Genomic DNA, 20,362 nt, shown 5'->3' on the forward strand with positions numbered 1-20,362 from the left:
ATCATTGTATGCATTGTATGTCACCATGATTATTGAATATGTACGACCTGTTTATAATTTCCAGATAACAGATAAAAAATTTTGGCAAGAAATTGAAATTGAAAAAAAAGAGGAACTGAAAAATATCATTTTATGGGACTGTCCTAGCGTTCACTGAAGTGATTTACGGAAGTAATGAGAAATCTATATTTCTGTTACTAGTTATGTCTGGGAGCTCAGTTAATAAAGCACTTCGATAGAAAGCTAAAAATCTGGATAAAAGTCACGTTTCGCCACGCAGTCTCAAGCTTTCAAACTAGCTGTTATCAGCTAATACAGCAATACTGTGTGACGATTTCGCTTCATTACTGGAAAAAATATCTATTTTACTGATGGATTAAGTATTCTTTCTTAAAAAATATCAGTATTTTGATTCATTACACGAATGCATACTAACATGTTCGATACAGGGACTGCTATCTAAATGGAAACCATGTGATAAAAATATTTCCATGCACATGTAAATGAAGAGATTTGCCGACAGGCACTGTGTAGCGCTGAACACTGCACTGAAGTATACATGATGCTCTATCCAGTGAAGATGAAATTCAGTTTCATGGTGAAACGGATAAACGCTTGAGCAAGTTTTAACACAGACTGTGAGCAGTGGCTAGGGGACCACATTTCATGTTGATGCAAGTGTACGGAACTTAAGCTGTGACCACAAGTGTTTGCGACTGGCCCAAAGACTTTTGGGAAGAAAAATGAGCTTATTATTGAGATACCGCGGTTTTGTCCACCAACCAACGTAATGAAAACATAAAAAAAGTCGACAACCATCTGAAATTCATGTAAGAGTAATGGAAATTATCGAGGGCAGTTTTAACGCCGTAACTCAGAGAGACTTCACCTATGGATGGTATTTTAGTGATTTGTACATCACAAATTGACTAACGGGCAGTAGAAAATAAGGTGGGGGACTAATGAAGAGCTCGTTGAAACCTTTCCTACAAAACATCACCAAATTCATATTTCGATCGAAATTAGAATAGACAAAAACTGCGGCTACAGCGCGTAATTGCACGTATCAGATGTTTATAGATGTATGAAAACACGTATATGAGTGCATCAGTGGAGTCTAGTAAAGCACAATTTACAGTAGCTATACTTATTTTGCGCAAATTCTGTTGCGTAAGGTAGATGATTATTTACATATGTATTTTATTTCTATCTTACATTTTCTTACTTCTTTGTTATCATTCAGCGAAATTTTATATGTCCAAGCATTTTCTATAATTCTGTACGACAATCTTGTTTTGAACTAATAATGCTTTTTTTCTACCATTCCGCATATAATGATATCCGTCCCCGGTAGCTGAGTGGACAGCGCCACTGAATGTCGGAGATTTTCTCCGCTCAGGGACTGTGTGTTGTGTTGTCCTAATCATAATCATTTCATCCCCATCGACTCGCAAGTCGTCGAAGCGGCGTCAGATTGAAAGACTTGCAACCGATGTGAAGCCCTTGTCACACGCCTTTTTTTAAATATAATGATTATGAGTTTAGGGTAGACAGTAGGATGACTGTTTGTATACTTCAGCTTCTGCGCATACCGCAGTTATCAGTCGACTTTTGGTGAGAAAAACTGTATTTGACAACAGACACTTTCAATATCGATAAGCTCATGAAGTACAGTTATAGTAGAAAACTTGGCACGCGAAATTATCAGAGCTTTGACTGTAGCTACACTGTGTTTGCGAAATAGTTGCAAACCCACTGAAACTCTCGAAAGACGATTGTGTGTGCGGCCGCCCACGCGAGACTCGGAGCTTAACTGTTGCGAAAACAAGACCATAAATCTGAGAGCTGGCTTCGTTCGAGAAAAGTTTTCAGAGTGCTGACATCGTTTTACGCAATTCTATTTTTTCTTGTTGCCTCGTAACACTTACCTGCGTGCGGGAAGATGTTTCTCCCGTGTTTCTGCTTTGTATGAAACAGAGCTGTTTCTCATTTGGAGAATGTTCACATTAAAGTATAAATAACGATACAAAACCAATCTAAATAATTTTAGATCTTAAATATAATTTCATTTCTAGGATCTGAAATAATTGTTATTTTCTTACCTTCATAATTCCATTTTAAATAAAAAGCAACAAGATGGTTTTAGAATTGCTGTGAGCACAAATTGCAACACCTTTCAGAAAATGGAATTAATTCGACTTACGTTCGTATACTTAGTAATAAATGTGGCAATGTCACAGCCACCATTAGATTACGGGAAATTCCTATGCATGGAATATATCTGAACCGTCTACATTTTGCTGGCAACAATATATTGTTTGCGTCTAGAGCAGATAAGCTTAAGTGACAAATGGAACAACTAAATAATACAAGTTTGAAATTACGTCAAAAAATTAATTACAGTGTAACTGAGAGAATGTACACAAACACATTAAAAAATCGTTGGTTCAAAAGGCCTATAGACAACGTCATGCAGCATCTCAGCGGCCCCAGTAACTAGTTCCTGAGAGGACAGGTATAGTGTTTGCTCGCCCGTACAGGACGGTACACTCACCTAACTTATCTTGATTCGGTGAGTGGTCTTGTTTGCATCAAGAGAAGTGTCCACATGAACAAGGCGACGACGTTTGGAGCACCGCGCAAGGTCAGTACGATGATGTTAGTTGTGGCTTCCCTTAACTCGACAGCAGAGACAGGCGCACTGACAGTGATTCGCTCAACAACAACACCGGACACAGAAGTGGTCCCACGTCGACTTTTGAGGCGAGTTCCAGTGCTGTGTATAGCATCACGATGGTGCACAGACTCCAAGAACAGTGCACTTGGCCTGATAGGATTTGTCATCGTCAGACGGGCCAGTACCTTGCATGATGGTACGGGCGCCATTGGATACGTACGGTTATAACGTCTAGTTTGCATAGCCGGTAATTAGGGCTGCAGCCGTTACATTTCTGGCGTGTGCCCCATCTTCGAGGTCTCCGTGACGTCGTCTTTCAGCACACGCAAGACCGCTTGTGTCCCGTGTTGGCCTGACCTACCTCGATACAGCGGGTGTTGGACTGTTGCCCTGCTAAGGACGCTCTCCAACTCTCTCATACAATAAAAGCATCTGGTCACTAGTTACCGAGAGTCCGCCGCGCCCGCACTCTCCAGCCACTGCCATTGATAGTCTGTGGGGTAGAATGGAAACAACACGCAATGATGTACGCTTATATGTCATCGAAGCTCAGTTTGGCTCGAAGGCCATCCGTGATAGAGCCATTATAGTTGCCAAATGCAGCAGCTCCGTGCACTAAATATCTAACCCCCTTTGATCCCCAGATTTCCTACAAATTTAGTCAAGATAAAATTCTCTCGTTCTTCCAGCCTCATCAAGAGGTTTAATACCCGAAAACTTCCGACCGAGTTATCCTTGGCCGTTGTCATGTGATAACGCCGACTAGATGCTGCTGTCGTCCTTATACAGCCGCGCTAGCGCTTGTGTCGTCACGCGTATCATGTCATTTCTGGAAACCCAGAATCTACTCTGTAGGTATCAACATGGATTCCGGAAACAGCGATCGTGTGAGACCCAACTCGCTTTATTTGTTCATGAGACCCAGAAAATATTAGAAACAGGCTACCAGGTAGATGCTATTTTCCTTGACTTCCGGAAGGCGTTCCATACAGTTCCTTACTGGCGCCTGATAAACAATGTAAGAGCCTACGGAATATCAGACCAGCTGTGTGGCTGGATTGAAGAGTTTTTAGCAAACAGAACACAGCATGTTGTTCTCAATGGGGAGACGTCTACAGACGTTAAAGTAACCTCTGGCGTGCCACAGGGGAGTGTTATGGGACCATTGCTTTTCACAATATATATAAATGACCTAGTAGATAGTGTCGGAAGTTCCATGCGGCTTTTCTCGAATGATGCTGAAGTATACAGAGAAGTTGCAGCATTAGAAAATTGCAGCGAAATGCAGCGGATGGGCACTTAGTGCAGGGAGTGGCAACTGACCCTTATCATAGACAAATGTAATGTATTGCGAATACATAGAAAGAGGGATCCTTTATTGTATGATTATATCATAGCGGAACAAACACTGGTAGCAGTTACTTCGGTAAAATATCTGGGAGTATGCGTACGGAACGACTTGAAGTGGAATAATCATATAAAATTAATTGTTGGTAAGGCGGGTGCAAGGTTGAGATTCATTGGGAGAGTCCTTAGAATTCGTAGTCCATCAACAAAGGAGGTGGCTTACAAATCGCTCGTTGGACCTATACTTTAGTATGGCTCATCAGTGTGGGATCCGTTCCAGATCGGGTTGACGGAGGAGATAGAGAAGATCCAAAGAAGAGCTGCGCGTTTCGTCACAGGGTCATTTGGTAAGCGTGATAGCGTTACGGAGTTGTTTAGCAAACTCAAGTGGCAGACTCTGCAAGAGAGGCGCTCTGCATCGCGGTGTAGCTTGCTGTCCAGGTTTCGAGAGATCACGAATGTAAAATTAGAGAGATTCGGGCGCGCACGGAGGCTTTCCGGCAGCCGTTCTTCCCGCGAACCATACGCAACTGGAACAGGAAAGGGAGACCCACCGTTGGGTGGCTTGCGGAGTATAAATGTAGATGTAGATGTAGATGGTGCCGAATCCACCGCCTTCTAAGGTAAGCTTTAGTTTCAAGTCTGCTGGACCTGATTCAAACCTCCCATGGCCAGGATCGAAGCTTAACTGCAGACCACTGTCTTCATTGATAGTGTTTTCAGAAATTTTCACCTCGATATCTTCTTTTACGATGTTATCCCAGAAACCATCTGTCCGTTTCATAGATGATTCGTCGAATGTGATTCGGTGTTCGTTTTCCAGAGCATTCTTTGCTACAGCTGATTTGTCAGGATACTGTCGTCGGAAACACCTCTCATGTTATATGTGAGCTGTTTATTAGTGCGCACAGTCTGTCCCACGTAAAACTATCCACACCCACAAAGCGTCCCATATATTGCTGGGGTAGACTGTTTTATGTTGATCAGACTACGTGCACTGTTGAAATATACTGTATATAATATGAAAGATGTTTCCGCGTACAGTATCCTCAGAAATCGGCGGTAGTAGAGAATCCTGTGGAAAACGGACACCGAATTGTGTTCGACGAATCATCTCTTGTGAAATGGGCAAATGGTTTGTGAGATAGCATCATAAAAGATTGGTTAGTTGTCTGGGGAAGGAGACCAGAGAGCGTGGTCATCGTTTTAATTGGATTAGGGAAGGATGGGGTAGGAAGTCGGTCGTGCCCTTTCAGAGGAACCATCACGGCATTTGACTGGAGTGATTTAGGGAAATCACGGAAACCTAAATCAGGATGGCCGGACGCGGTTTGAACCGTCGTCCTCCCGAATGCGAGTCCAGTGTCTAACCACTGCTCCACCTCGCTCAGTCATCATAAAAGAAGCGATCGAGGTAATAATTTGTAACAAGGACTCAAATGGTTCTAATGGCTCTGAGCACTATGGGGCTTAACATCTGCGGTCATCAGTCCCCTAAAACTTAGAACTACGTACACCTAACTAACCTAAGGACATCACACACATCCATGCCCGAGGCAGGATTCGAACCTGTGACCGTAGCAGTCGCGCGGTTCCGGACTGAGCGCCTAGAACAGCTAGACCACCGCGGCCGGCACAATTCTAACAAGGGAACCTCCCCATCTCACCCCCCTCAGATTTAGTTATAAGTTGGCACAGTGGATAGGCCTTGAAAAACTGAACACAGATCAATCGAGAAAACAGGAAGAAATTGTGTGGAACTATGAAAAAAATAAGCAAAATATACAAACAGAGTTGTCCATGCGGAAAATAATGTGAGCTCAGGAGCGCCGTGGTCCCGTGGTTAGCGTGAGAGGTCCTTGGTTCAAGTCTTCCCTCGAGTGAAAAGTTTAAATTTTTATTTTCAGACAATTGTTATCTGTCCGTCCGATGAGAGGTAACTGCGCCGTAGTATGGGGACGACAAGTGAAATACTTTGTGAAAAGATTCTATGATTTTGCGAAGCTGCATAGGTACATAGAGCAGTATTGTTTACGTGATCGTGTGTCAATTATCAAAGTACAGGCACTCACACATAATCTACTTCGCTCTCCAAAATTGCAGGACAGGTTCAGATTTGCTTGAACATATGCAGGGTTTGACGGTCTACACACGGAAAAAATTTGAAATCGTTAAAACATATGTTTTGACAGAGCACAGGGAAAACTGTGCGACTGTGAAACTGTTGCACTCATTTGTTGGAGTTTATGTGTCGAACTCTTATGTTTTCATCACTTTTTCGGAGTGATTATCATATCCACAAGAAACCCTAAATCGGGAAAGCTAGAAGAATCTTTTTATCCATTCGCCAAGTGTACAAGTTAGGTAGGTCGACAACATATTCCTTTCATGTGACGCACATGCCGTCACCAGTGTCGTATAGAATATATCAGACGTGTTTTCCTGTGGAGGAATCGGTTGACCTATGACCTTTCGAGCAAATGTTTTCGGTTCCCATTGGAGAGGCACGTCCTTTCGTCTACTAATCGTACGGTTTTGCGGTGCGGTCGCAAAACACAGACACTAAACTTATTACAGAGAACAAAGACGTCAGTGAACGAACGGACAGATCATAACTTTGCGAAAATAAAGTAAGTAAACTTTTCACTCAAGAGAAGACCTGAACCGAGGACCTTTCGTTTCGCAGCTGATCACGCTAACCACGGGACCACGGGACTCATGATCTGACATTATCCTTGATGTTTCATATCTTTCGCATGGACTACTCAGTTAGTATATTTTGCTTATTTTTTTCATAGTTCCACACAACTTCTTCCTGTTTTCTCGATTGATCTGTGTTCAGTTTTTCAAGGCCTATCCACTGTGCCAACTTATAATCTGAGGGGGGTGCGATGGGGAGGTTCCCTTGTAAGAACACTTACAATACAGATGGCGGTCTGCAGTTAAGTTCAGCTTGGGACCTGTCCACCGGAAGGTTAAAGTGGGCGCTACGATCTTGTAACCAAAGCATTAGATTGTATGGCGCTGGACTGGCCACGAGGACCACAATGGAGGCAGGCCATGCGAGTCCTACGAGAAAGACAGGCAGCGGCACGTACGCCACGAAGGTAGTCCTGCGCTCGCTCACTCAAATCAGCAAACTACGTTTCTACACCTGTTAACTCGTAACTAGGCGTGTCCGTACAAACGAAAACTGAATCTTCTACAGGAATCCTCTGTTATGCAATCTTACTGTTATTAGTCCTATAATTATGGGAAGTCCATGGGCCCACTTATTATTTGTTATGGCTGTACTAGAGCACAATAAAATAAAATCATGCCAAAATGATTACCAGTTGCATAAGGCACCACTTCCAGCATGTAATGAGTACTGTTAAAAAGAAGAGACTAAATGCTACAAACAAGTCGAAGTACCATTTATATAGAGTATTGATCTTAAAGTTTTGCTGTAGTACTGTTAATCAGTAAGACTTCATAACAGCAGATTCCAGTGGAAGATGCACTTCTCGTTATTAGTACTTACACGCCTGGCTGCGAGTTCACAGGTTTAGAAACGCCTTTTGTCTGCTGAGTTGAGCGAACGAGCGAGTTCAGGACTACCTTCGTGACGTACGCGCCGCGGCCTGTCTTTCTCGCAGGCCATGCGCGTATGTCACAGCACGTGACACTTCAGGTCTCGTGAGTTCCAGCAGCCGTCTCCGGCGGAGAGCGAATAACTACTTCAGACGAGTTTAATAATTCTTGACTGAACGTTTAAATTCATGCAAGATGACAATAGCACACGACAAAGTTACCATTTTATCAAATATTGATTTTCCGTGGGCCCTGATCGGAGCCGAGCGTTCGCGAAATGTGGCGGACAAGCCGACTAGTGTGACGTCAGAAGTTCGTTGCGAGTCCCGAATTTTTCGTGGCCCCACTGGGCTCCAGTGACGTTACAAGTGTTAACGTCGCTATATAAGGACGGCAGCAACAATCACACGACAGTCCCCACTTGTCAATGCTCGAGGAGTACTCGGTTGAAACCTCATGGTTTTTAAACCACTTGACGTTCCTGCAAGCCCGAGAGAACTTTATCGGTATATTCTGCCGAGAAAACATGCATTCATAAATTTAATCACGTTTCATTATACACTACTAGCCATTAAAACTGCAACACCAAGAAGAAACGCAGATGATAAACGGGTATTCACTGGACAATTATACTAGAACTGACATGTGGTTACATTTTCACGCAATTTGGGTGCATAGATCCTGAGAAATCAGTAATCAGAACAACCACCTCTGGCCGTAATAACGGCCTTGATACGCCTGGGCATTGAGTCAAACAGAGCTTGGATGGCGTGTATAGATACAGCTGCCCGTGCAGCTTCAACACGATATCACAGTTAATCAAGAGCAGTGACTGGCGTATTGTGAACGAGCCAGTTTCTCGGCCACCAGACGTTTTCAGTTAATGAGAGATCTGGAGAATGTGCTGGCCAGGGCAGCAGTTGAACATCTTCTGTATCCAGAAAGGCCCGTACAGGACCTTCAACATGCGGTTGTGCATTATCCTGTTAAAATGTAGGGTTTCGCAGGGATCGAATGAAGGGTGGAGCCACTGGTCGTAACACATCTGAAATGTAACGTCCACTGTTCAAAGTGCCGTCAATGCGAACAAGAGGTGACCGAAACGTGTAACGAATGGCACCCCATACCATCACGCCGGGTGATACGCCAGTGTGGCGATGACGAATACAGCCTTCCAATGTGCTTTCACCGCGATGTTGCCAAACACGGATGCGACCATCATGATTCTGTAAACAGAACCTCGATTCTTCCGAAAAAATGACGTTTTGCCATTTGCGATCCCAGGTTCGTCGTTGAGTACACCATCGCAGGCGCTCCTGTCTGCGATGCACCGTCAAGGGTAACCGCAGCCATGGTCTCCGAGCTCATAGTCCATGCTGTTGCAAACGTCGTCGAACTGTTCGTGCAGATGGTTGTTGTCTTGCAAACGTCCCCATCTACTGACTCAGTGATCGAGACGTGGCTTCACGATCGGTTACAGCCATGCGGATAAGATGCCCGTCATCTCGACTGCTAATGACACGAAGCCGTTGGGATACAGCACGGCGTTCTGTATTACCCTCTTTACCCACCGATTCCATATTCTGCTAAAAGTCATTTGATCTCGACCAACGCGAGCAGCAATGTCCTGATGCCATAAACCGCAATCGCTATAGGCTACAATCCGACCTTTATGAAAGTCGGAAACGTTATGGTACGCATTTCTCCTCCTTACGCGAGGCGTCACAACAACATTTCAACAGACCACGGCGGTCAATCGCTGTTGGTGTATGAGAAATCGGTTGGAAACTTTCCTCATGTCCGCACGTTCTAGGTGTCGCCACCTGCGCCAACCTTGTGTGAATGCTCTGAAAAGCTAATCATTTGCATATCACAGCATCTTCCTGTCGGTTAAATTTCGCGTCTGTAGCACGTCATCTTCGTGGTGTAGCAATTTTAATTGCCAGTTGTGTAGTGTACTGTATACTCACAATAAGTAAAATTTCACCAGCACAAAGAAGTTCAATATGTCACTGTCTAAAAGACTCTGACTGAAATGTAGTGAACCTGCTGCCTCATTCTACAGGGTGTCTCAAAAGGAAGTTTGAAGAGCTCTCTGGCATGTGGAATAAATTGGAGGAGAGCGAGGGGTACGTTCACCGCTTTCTTGGCCTTTAGGAATTCAGTCTATAGGGAGCGCGTCTCGGAAGCTGACCGTGCATTTTGTGCGCTAGAATTTTATAAAAACGGTGATTCGGCGATCGTGAACTGCATGATGTAAATGATGCTCAGAGTGGTCCTCTTATCCGGAAGTGGATCAAAACCGTTTGAGGAGACCGGTTCAAAGCTGGCCAAAGAGAAATCCGTGCTACCAAAGTCATCAAGAACGAGCACATCTGTGGAGAGTGTAAATCGGTCTATTCATGACGATCCTAAACTTAAATTACACTCAGCCCGAACAGGCCATTAAGGCCGAATGGTACCGACCGGCCGTCGTGTCATCCTCAGCCAATAGGCGTCACTGGATACGGATATGGAGGGGCATGCGGGCTGCACACTGCTCTCCCGGCCGTATGTCAGTTTACGAGACCGGAGCCGTTACTTCTCAATCAAGTAGCTACTCAGTTTGCCTCACAAGGGCTGAGTGCACCCCGCTTGCCAACACCGCTCGGCAGACAGAATGGTCACCCATTCAAGTGACGATCAAAAAAGTTCAAATGGCTCTAGGCACTATGGGACTTAACATCTGAGGTCATCAGTCCCCTAGACTTATAAGTACTTAAACCTAAATAACCTAAGGACATTACACACATCCATACCGAGGCAGGATTCGAACCTGCGACCGTAGCAGCAGCGCAGCGGTTCCAGACTGAAGCGCCTATAACCACGCTGCCACAGCGAAGTGACGATCCTAACGTCTCAATTTGTAAGCTCGAAAGTTCTTTCTATGTGCATAGATCACCATTGCACCGAATCCTGCGAAAAAAACCTTAAACTGCATCTTTAAAAAATCCAATTGGTTAAAGAATTAAAACCTCAGGATGCCAGACAAATATTGTGGTTCGTTAACGATGGGGCTGAGCGATCTCCATTTAACAACATCTCGTTTTCTGACGAGACTAATCTTCACCTGAATGGTCACATCAATCAGCAAACTTGCTGCTGCAGGAGTGCAATGAATTCTAAGCAGATGCATTAGAAACACTTTCAATCGCCAGAAGCTTCTCTATGGGCTGTGATTTCGGCTCGAGGACGAGAGCTGTCTGGAGTCACAACACACACGTCCAATCAGTCTATACTGCGAGTTCCTGAAATTTTCCCTTGCAAATTGATTTCCAGGAGGGGTGACATATATTGGACCAATCATATTCCAAATTTGAGCCCCATAGATTTTTTCTTGTGGGATATGCCCAATCTAAAGCGTTTGTCAATAACCTGACTTCTCTGGAGCAATTGAAAGAAAAATATTCGTAGCGAAGTGCCAGCCATCCCAGTGTCTACATGCCGAGCCGTCATGCAAAATTTTGTTCATCTTCAAACGAATGCCGTATGCATGCTGGATTCATTTAAATGATATTATTTTTAAGAATTAAGTTCCTAAACTGCACATTTCAACAATAAATAAAAATTTTGTAGATAGACTTCAACCTCTATTTTATTTTGACACATCAAATATAAACTATCTTTTGAGACACCTCAGCACCTATAAAAATTTTCCCAAGAATTTGGCATGCGAATATACTTGCGCTCTTTTTAACATGCAACTTACCTGTCAATTCCGCAACCTCTCCTAACAGTAACTCGCTCACACTTACTAGTCCATCGCTGTATGTCGTCCATACCCATCCAAGCCCACCTGCCCATTCGCACTCACTCATTCAGCCCAACCTGTCATTATCTCATAGTGTCTATCTAACTCTCACTGTCTACTGCGTCACAGCCAGTCTCCTTCTTTCTGTCCTGCTACTACAGTCTTCTCTCTCTGTCACTGTCTCCATTTTGCTCTGTCTTACTGCATTTATCTCATTCACTCCTTCCCACTCTACTGTTTCTTCTCACTGTCACTATCTCTCTCTTCCTCGTCATTGTCACAGACTCTGTCTCTGTATCACTTGCTCTCTCCTACTTTCACTCCCTTATTCTCTTTATTTCTCTCCCACTGGCACTGTATACTTCCCTCTCAGCATAAGAAAGTGGAATATGTCCGCACGCCAAAATTTTTGGGAAAAGTTTTAAAGATGCTGAGGAAGGTGGAATGAAGCAGCTGGTACCCAACTTTTCAGCCTTTTAAACGGTACCACATTAGACTTTTTCTGCTCCTATAGGATCATTATTCCGCTGGTTCACTCCTCACTCACACGAAAAGAACTTTATGGGTCAGTAAAATGTTGATAGTTTACTTATGTGAAATTGAAATAACGGAAAAATATGTGATTTTACAGATAAGAGAGGATTTTACGTCCACAAAATTTTGCATGTGCTTCAGTACTACAACAAGGAGTTCCCGGAACCCTTTTGATGGTAACGGAGATATTTTACAGCATACTTTTCTGTGCTACATCACTTTATAAACTACGATTTTGTCTCACAACGGATTTTATGTGCGTATTTTACGTGTAAATGTATGGTAATTTTGATTATCTGTATCTCAGAAACGGATAAATATATCAAGAAAATTTTCAAGATTTTTCCAAATTGTGGTCTGGATTACACACCGATGGTAAAAGACACCGCCTTAGTTCTTTCACGGCCTAATAAAGGGAACCTTTCTCGTTTATGCAGTGTCCATAATGCATTAGTTTGCTTTGAATTGTTGACGGAGATATATAAGAAGAAACTTGAGTGCAGCTTACGCGTCGCGTTTTGAGGCTGTGTTTCTCATAGTCACCCCACGGGTCCGGAAATGAGTCATGCTGCGGAGTCTAAATACATGAGGAAATCAAAGTCATTTGCACAAAAGTGTGTAACACAGTATAAACTGGTTGAAAACGTGGATGACTTTGACAGTGTGCTGCACTCACGTCTCTTCTCGTGTATGTGAGTCAAGAATTCAAAGTAAACTAATGCTTCATGGGCACTGCATGCAGGAAAAGGTTCCCTCTATTGAGCTATGAAAAAATTAAGGCGATATCTTCTTCCATCTGTATGTAATGCCATCCACGCTCTTACTTAACAGACTGTACATCGTAAATATTTCAGCTATTTGCTGTACATAGCCGTCTTAGTGTCCACGGCTCGGTTTTGGTACCCAAAAACCATTTTTCTGGAGTGTTTCTCGATAATGGATACGTAGTTTTGAAAATGGGACGACGGAACTTCTATATAAATGCCTAAAAAGTAAACTGTTAGAATTTGAGCAATTTGCTGCGTCAGTTATTTAAATATCGGCTGTTGAGTGCGAAAAAAATGCTTAAAAACGCTTTTCTCTAGTTTTGTCAGGAGCCGGCAGTGAACGTAATGGCGCCTCCACGAGCCTCTTAAGGTGCACCGTAGACCACAACTACTGTAAAAAGAACCAATGGATTAGCTCCATTCACCTAAGCTCGAGCAAGGGTGTAACATTCAAATTTTCACCCTGTACTGTAGGATAGTTACAGTAAGACTATCCTGCTGTTGGGTGTACATACGGTTCCTAGTCTAAGGGCTAACCAACACACTTGATCCCCACCTTTGTATCACCAAGAGTACCCGAGGTATGAGCCCTGAAAAGATTCCGTTTCTATGCGTTTAGGAGTATATTGGTAGCAGTATGTTGCTTGGTTATGTAAATTGAAGGTGGAGGAGGGAGAAAAGAAGGCAAAGGTTCAAATGGCTCTAAGCACTATGGGACTTAACATCTGAGGTCATCAGTCCCCTAGACTTAGAACTACTTAAACCTAACTAACCTAAGAACATCACATATATCCATGCCCGAGGTAGGATTGGAACCTGCGACTGTAGCAGCAGCGCGGTTCCGGACTGAAGCGCCTAGAACCCCTAGGCCACAGCGGCCGGCAGAAAGCAAAACGAAGGAACTATTGATGTCAGCTGCATAGAGACTTTATGCGGAATCAGCAGCGACGAGTGAAATATTGTACGGAGTGGAATTCAAACCCAGGAAATCCTGCTTACTACGCAGTTGCGTTAACTACTGCACCATTCCGCATAATGTCTCGATGCACCTGACTTCAGCAGTTCCTTCCTTTTCCCCCTCCAAATTCAGTTTACTTAATATTTATCTCAGCTGCGGATTCCGGTTGGTGTGTGCCTCTTTCGGACATTCCCGAAAGAATAGACGCCACACATTCATAATCTCATCGGATGAATTCGGCATTGCAAATGATGACTGCCATCAGCTGTAGAATGAAATGACGACAATGGAAATTTATGTCGGACCGGGACTCGAAACCGGATTTCGCACTTAGCGCGAGTGGTCGCCCTACTTTTGGCTATCCGTGCACGACCCACGACCAGACCCAAACTTTCACATGTCGTTAACCATGATACAGATCGTAGACGCATGGTCGAACACATATGGAAGTACAGTTCGTAGTCGCATGGTTGACGCCGTATGGAAGTACAGATCGTAGACGCATGGTTGACAACATATGGAAGTACAGATCATATATGCATGGTTGGCGACATATGGAAGTACAGATCGTAGGCACATGGTTGACGACATATCTACATCTACATGACTACTCTGCAATTCACATTTAAGTGCTTGGCAGAGGGTTCATCGAACCACAATCATACTATCTCTCTACTATTCCACTCCCGAACAGCGAGCGGGAAAAACGAACACCTAAACCTTTCTGTTCGAGCTCTGATTTCTCTTATTTTATTTTGATGATCATTCCTACCTATGTAGGTTGGGCTCAACAAAATATTTTCGCATTCGGAAGAGAAAGTTGGTGACTGAAATTTCGTAAAAAGCTCTCGCCGCGACGAAAAACGTCTATGCTGTAATGACTTCCATCCCAACTCGTGTATCATATCTGCCACACTCTCTCCTCTATAACGCGATAATACAAAACGAGCTGCCCTTCTTTGCACCCTCTCGATGTCCTCCGTCAATCCCACCTGGTAAGGATCCCACACCGCGCAGCAATATTCTAACAGAGGACGAACGAGTGTAGTGTAAGCTGTCTCTTTAGTGGACTTGTTGCATCTTCTAAGTGTCCTGCCAATGAAACGCAACCTTTGGCTCGCCTTCCCGACAATATTATCTATGTGGTCCTTCCAACTGAAGTTGTTCGTAATTTTAACACCCAGGTACTTAGTTGAATTGACAGCCTTGAGAATTGTACTATTTATCGAGTAATCGAATTCCAACGGAGTTCTTTTGGAACTCATGTGGATCATCTCACACTTTTCGTTATTTAGCGTCAACTGCCACCTGACACACCATACAGCAATCTTTTCTAAATCGCTTTGCAGCTGATACTGGTCTTCGGATGACCTTACTAGACGGTAAATTACAGCATCATCTGCGAACAGTCTAAGAGAACTGCTCAGATTGTCACCCAGGTCATTTATATAGATCAGGAACAATAGAGGTCCCAGGACGCTTCCCTGGGGAACACCTGATATCACTTCAGTTTTACTCGATGATTTGCCGTCTATTACTACGAACTGCGACCTTCCTGACAGGAAATCACGAATCCAGTCGCACAACTGAGACGATACCCCATAGCTCCGCAGCTTGTTTAGAAGTCGCTTGTGAGGAACGGTGTCAAAAGCTTTCCGGAAATCTAGAAATACGGAATCAACTTGAGATCCCCTGTCGATAGCGGCCATTACTTCGTGCGAATAAAGAGCTAGCTGCGTTGCACAAGAGCGATGTTTTCTGAAGCCATGCTGATTACGTGTCAATAGATCGTTCTCTTCGAGGTGATTCATAATGTTTGAATACAGTATATGCTCCAAAACCCTACTGCAAACCGACGTCAATGATATAGGTCTGTAGTTAAATGGATTACTCCTACTACCCTTCTTGAACACTGGTGCGACCTGCGCAATTTTCCAATCTGTAGGTACAGATCTATCGGTGAGCGAGCGGTTGTATATGAGTGCTAAGTAGGGAGCTATAGTATCAGCGTAATCTGAAAGGAACCTAATCGGTATACAATCTGGACCTGAAGACTTGCCCGTATCAAGCGATTTGAGTTGCTTCGCAACCCCTAAGGTATCTACTTCTAAGAAACTCATGCCAGCAGATGTTCGTGTTTCAAATTCTGGAATATTCCATTCGTCTTCCCTGGTGAAGGAATTTCGGAAGTACAGATCGTAGACACATGGTTGACGACATACGGAAGTACAGATCGTAGACGCATGGTTGACGACATATGGAAGTACAGATCGTAGACACATGGTTGACGACATATGGAAGTACAAATCGTAGACACGTGGTTGACGACATATCGAAGTACAGATCGTAGACGCATGGTTGACGTTTTTTTGAAGTACAGATCATTGACGCATGTTTGACAACATATGGATGTATAGATCGCAGACACATGGTTGACGACATATGGAAGTACAGATCGTAGACGCATGTTTGACAACATATGTATGTACAGATCGTAGACACATGGTTGACGACATATGTAAGTAGAGATCGTAGATGCATGGTTGACAACATATGGAAGTACAATCGTAGACTCATGGTTGACAACATATCAAAGTAGAGATCGTAGACACATGGTTGACGACATACTGAAGTACAGATCGTAGATGCATGGTTGACGACATTTGCAAGTACAGATCGTTGACGCATGTTTGACAACATATGGAAGTACAGATCGTAGACACATGTTTGACGACAAATGGAAGTACAGGTCGTAGACACATTGTTGACGACAATTGTAAGTACAGATCGTAGACGCATGGTTGACGACATTTGGAAGTACAGATCGTTGACGCATAGTTGACGACATATGGAAGTTTGGATCTGGCCATACAGATGGCCGTGAGTTGTGCACGGATAGCCAAATGTTAAGGCCACCGCTCGCGATAAGCGGGAAATACAGGTTCGAGTCCCAGTCCGGCACAAATTTTCATTGTCGTTATTCCATTCAATAGTTGATGGTAGTCATTATTCCATTCGCGAATTTATCTGATGTGTGTCATAACGACTGTGGTCGGCCCAGTGCATCGTCATCAGAATAAAACAGGCACATTCATAATCTTTCTTGGTGTTGCAGGTGCAATGCAGATGGTGAAAGCAATGAAACAAACTGGTTGCATGTAGCTGTGAGTGAGACGGTGTGTTGTCCCGACAGGAGCGCAGCCTGGAGGTGGGGGCGGCGGCGCGGTCGCTGCAGGTGTCGCGGCTGTGGGCGGGCTCGCGCTACCTGGTCTGTGTGCTGGCGCTGCGGACGCCGCCGGAGCCAGACGAGGATACGGAGGCGGCGCGGCGCTGCATATCGGCGCGCACGTCGTCTTCGCGGGCCGGGGAGCCGGCGGCGGCCGGCGGGCTGCCGTGGCCGCTGCTGACGCGCCGTCTCGGGCTCATCATCGGCACGTGCACCGGCTGCGTCGTCTTCCTGACGCTGACGCTCGTGCTGGGCTACCTCAAGCTGAAGAAGCAGCGCGCGCAGGCCACGGCCGACGCCGCGCCACAGGACTACGTGGGCTACCGCAACTTCTCCATCCACAGCGGCGAGCTGCTGCCGAGCACCGTGTCCTTAGGGCACGCCTCGCTCAGCTCGCGACTCTGACACCCGAATACCTCGGCATTCTTTTCGAACCTCGTAATACAAATTCTCGTGTACTTCCAGTTAACATTGGTAACTCGAACTTTACCCGTAGCTCCAAATACACCTGCACTTCCCACAAAGTTATCGACTAGGGCGGGAAATTTATTGCGTTCCATAGGCAAAAGGAGCGAAGGCGCTTATTCCGTACGGAAAAAGAAATGCAAAAGTTCGGTTCCGGCGAGACTCACGTAGAGGATTTGTGTCGCAGGTCCGTATGCGTGTTCTTACAGGCGTCGGGAAGATGAATGCCGAGTAAAATATTAAACGTGATTCGACACTAGTAATCAAGAAGAGATGAATAAATAGACATTTTTACACCCTATTTCAGCGTAGAACACAGCGTCGAAACCAGCCTAGTGTGATGATTTCAAAAAGGTTTCGAGCCAAAACCAACCAATATCTTCCAAAGACTGCCAGTGACTTATGATTCTGAATAAAATACGTACTTAATTGAAATCCCCTGTCTATTCACCTATCATTCACTCCATTAATGAAGTAACGAAACATTAATCAGACCCATAATAGTAAATTCGCCTTTCGGAAGTTCCCTTGAGCAAAAGGGACGTCATCCAAAGTCGAATATACGACGTAGCGGCCAGAGATGAGCGTATCAACAATATGAGAAACCTCTGGAAAGTAGCTAGAGAACGTAAATTGTTGGAATTACAGTATGGCACTGTGTAAATCGAGTCACATTTTGAGGGGACGTTTTTCGTGAGGTCCGCTGGTCAAAAAGCCATTCAATATAGGCAGGAGGAAATGAATTTCACCACCATCGAGAGAGTGAAAACACACTTGCACCCAATTAGAGATTAACATTTGTGGTACCAGTCTTGTAAACAAAATTCACGACCTACTGAGAAGAGATAAAATTTATCCGAAATAAACGACGCGATAAGGAAGTGTCGCTCGTTATTCAATTCCCATGAATACATGAGATTTTTTAACATGTGTTTAACCTGCGTGTTATTTTTGACAAGAACTGTGACAGATTAGGTCGGGCATGTTACGAGACAATGTTAGTTGTCCATACAGGTAACGATAATGCAGTCAATCGCAGAATTGCTGATGAAGCTGTATCACTCTTTGGTACTACTTTGTTACTACCCAAGATTCGCTTCTGCGTATCAACGTAAGTGTTACGTCGGATTCATGGAATTTCATTATTGCACCCTACCCTGTTCTCTTGTGCGAAGTTGTAGACCAGGATAACCCCTTAAGAACGTGATGGCCGCATTCATAAACAAACAACTTTCCACATGGCGGTCGTTTCACGAAATAGAGAACGTTTAAGATATTTACGTTCACAAAAGTAGTGAGCGGGAAAGAAATATTGCTCAGAAAACGCGGATTATGCTAACGCGTTAAGGAGAAGCAATATTATGTCAGTACCTATTTCAAATAACCAAAATTTGTCACGGTAAGAACGTAGAGAGAATTCGTCGTGTAGTACAACCTTAAGTAGACATGTAGCCATTTACTGTAGAGAACCCGGTCTCATTTCTTCTTGTACTGTGTAAAATCATTTATTGCTCTGAATACGAATGTCTGACAAAACTGTTCTTATGCGCTATACAACAAGGAAGTTCTTCGTGTATCGATATGCTGTTCGCATGTGTCGGAATACGTCCTAATCGAACAAGAAATATTTCCCGCCAAAATGTAGATTATCTTATATAACGAAAGCACTTTTTTCCCAATACTTCCTTTTGCATTAGTGTTGAGGAATACTTATTTGCCTTGTAGATATGAGACCTCGAATTAATTATCAGTTGATTTGTTAACTTTTCCTCCGAAAGGCAATTTTTCATACCAGGTACCGTCATTGTAATACCTTTTCCGTTAAAACGCAGTGAAACTACAGAAAACGAGTAAAATGATTTCGAGGTTGACTCTCATGAATTTATTTGTTGCTGCCATGTAGCTGAGTGCACACCAACTCTTTTTTAAGATGTTAGAAAGCTTTTCCCCTTCCTATAATGCTATGTTAAACGAGAAAACTACATAATATGCCGTTATATATATAAATATATATACCATCATAACTTTATGTCTGTTATAGTAGAGATAATCCAAAATGAAACCATTGCAAACACCGTTATGTGCTAAATGTATATACCCTAATGTAACCAACACCACAATTGACATAGTCGGATATAAGGTTTATTTTATAAAGAAATATCCATAACCCTATCACATGCAGAATACATTGTTCATATTATGTTATGTCAATTCAGTCTAAATTCAGTCTAAATTATTGATAAAAAATTAAAGGAAACGGTATTAGTGTATTTATTGTTGTCTTTTCTAATAAACGCATTTAATTAAAAGCACTTGTTTTTGTTCAAACTTTCCTTTGCTGCAAAATTTGTTCACTGGCTAAACGTTTGCTTAAAAGCGTAATAAAGCCATGATTTGCACCAGCCTCATTTCCTTTTTAGTTTTCTTGGTTTAGTTTTCCTGTACACAGCCATAGAATCATCATGACTCTGACGAGTGTGAGTGACTCGCGTCAGGACACTAAATTAATAAAGATGATTACCCTGTCTGTAACTGTCTTCGAGCTATCCAGAACTACATTTTTTGTGAACGTGCTCTTCCTTATTCTCAAGAAGATGATGATTTTTCTTTTGAGCAATACGGCAGAGTTACGTAATTACTTTCTTCTAATGACTCCGCCGATAGACGAGTGGTTGGCGTGCCAGCCTCTCGTTCGTGCGGTGGGGTTCGACTGAGGTCGGTGGACTCTTTTGACATAAAAATCCATAGCGCGCCATTTCACAACCTCTAGACGAACCTCACGTAGTCTGTAATATCTATAATACACTCTACGCCAATGCTTTTCTTCTCATTTTATTTCTGCGTTTATAAATGTGCCGATTATCTGACGCGGGCAAACCTCACATTATTCTGCTGTCAGTCAGAAAGTAAGTATTTTTATTTTTCGTATCATTTATTACCCGGAAACTAGACCAAATTTACTCAGAATACGGTAGTAACCTTGCCCTTTAATGCGTAATACTTCAAAGTAATCAGCAATCACTGT

General features: G+C 43.5%; 1 protein-coding gene across 1 annotated transcript in view; it reads left to right on the plus strand.

Moving 5' to 3' along the window:
* Nucleotides 1-19,637, plus strand: part of LOC126298260 (protein artichoke-like) — a 409,594-nt gene extending 389,957 nt beyond the window's left edge. The window contains exon 3 of the mRNA XM_049989562.1: nucleotides 16,840-19,637. Coding sequence (XP_049845519.1) covers nucleotides 16,840-17,277 — 438 coding nt within the window. The 3' untranslated portion in view covers nucleotides 17,278-19,637. The remainder of the gene's footprint in view (nucleotides 1-16,839) is intronic.
* The last annotated feature ends 725 nt before the right edge of the window (nucleotides 19,638-20,362 follow it).

The sequence above is a fragment of the Schistocerca gregaria genome, chromosome X (assembly GCF_023897955.1).
Source record: "Schistocerca gregaria isolate iqSchGreg1 chromosome X, iqSchGreg1.2, whole genome shotgun sequence".
Classification (NCBI taxonomy): Eukaryota; Metazoa; Arthropoda; class Insecta; order Orthoptera; family Acrididae; genus Schistocerca; species Schistocerca gregaria.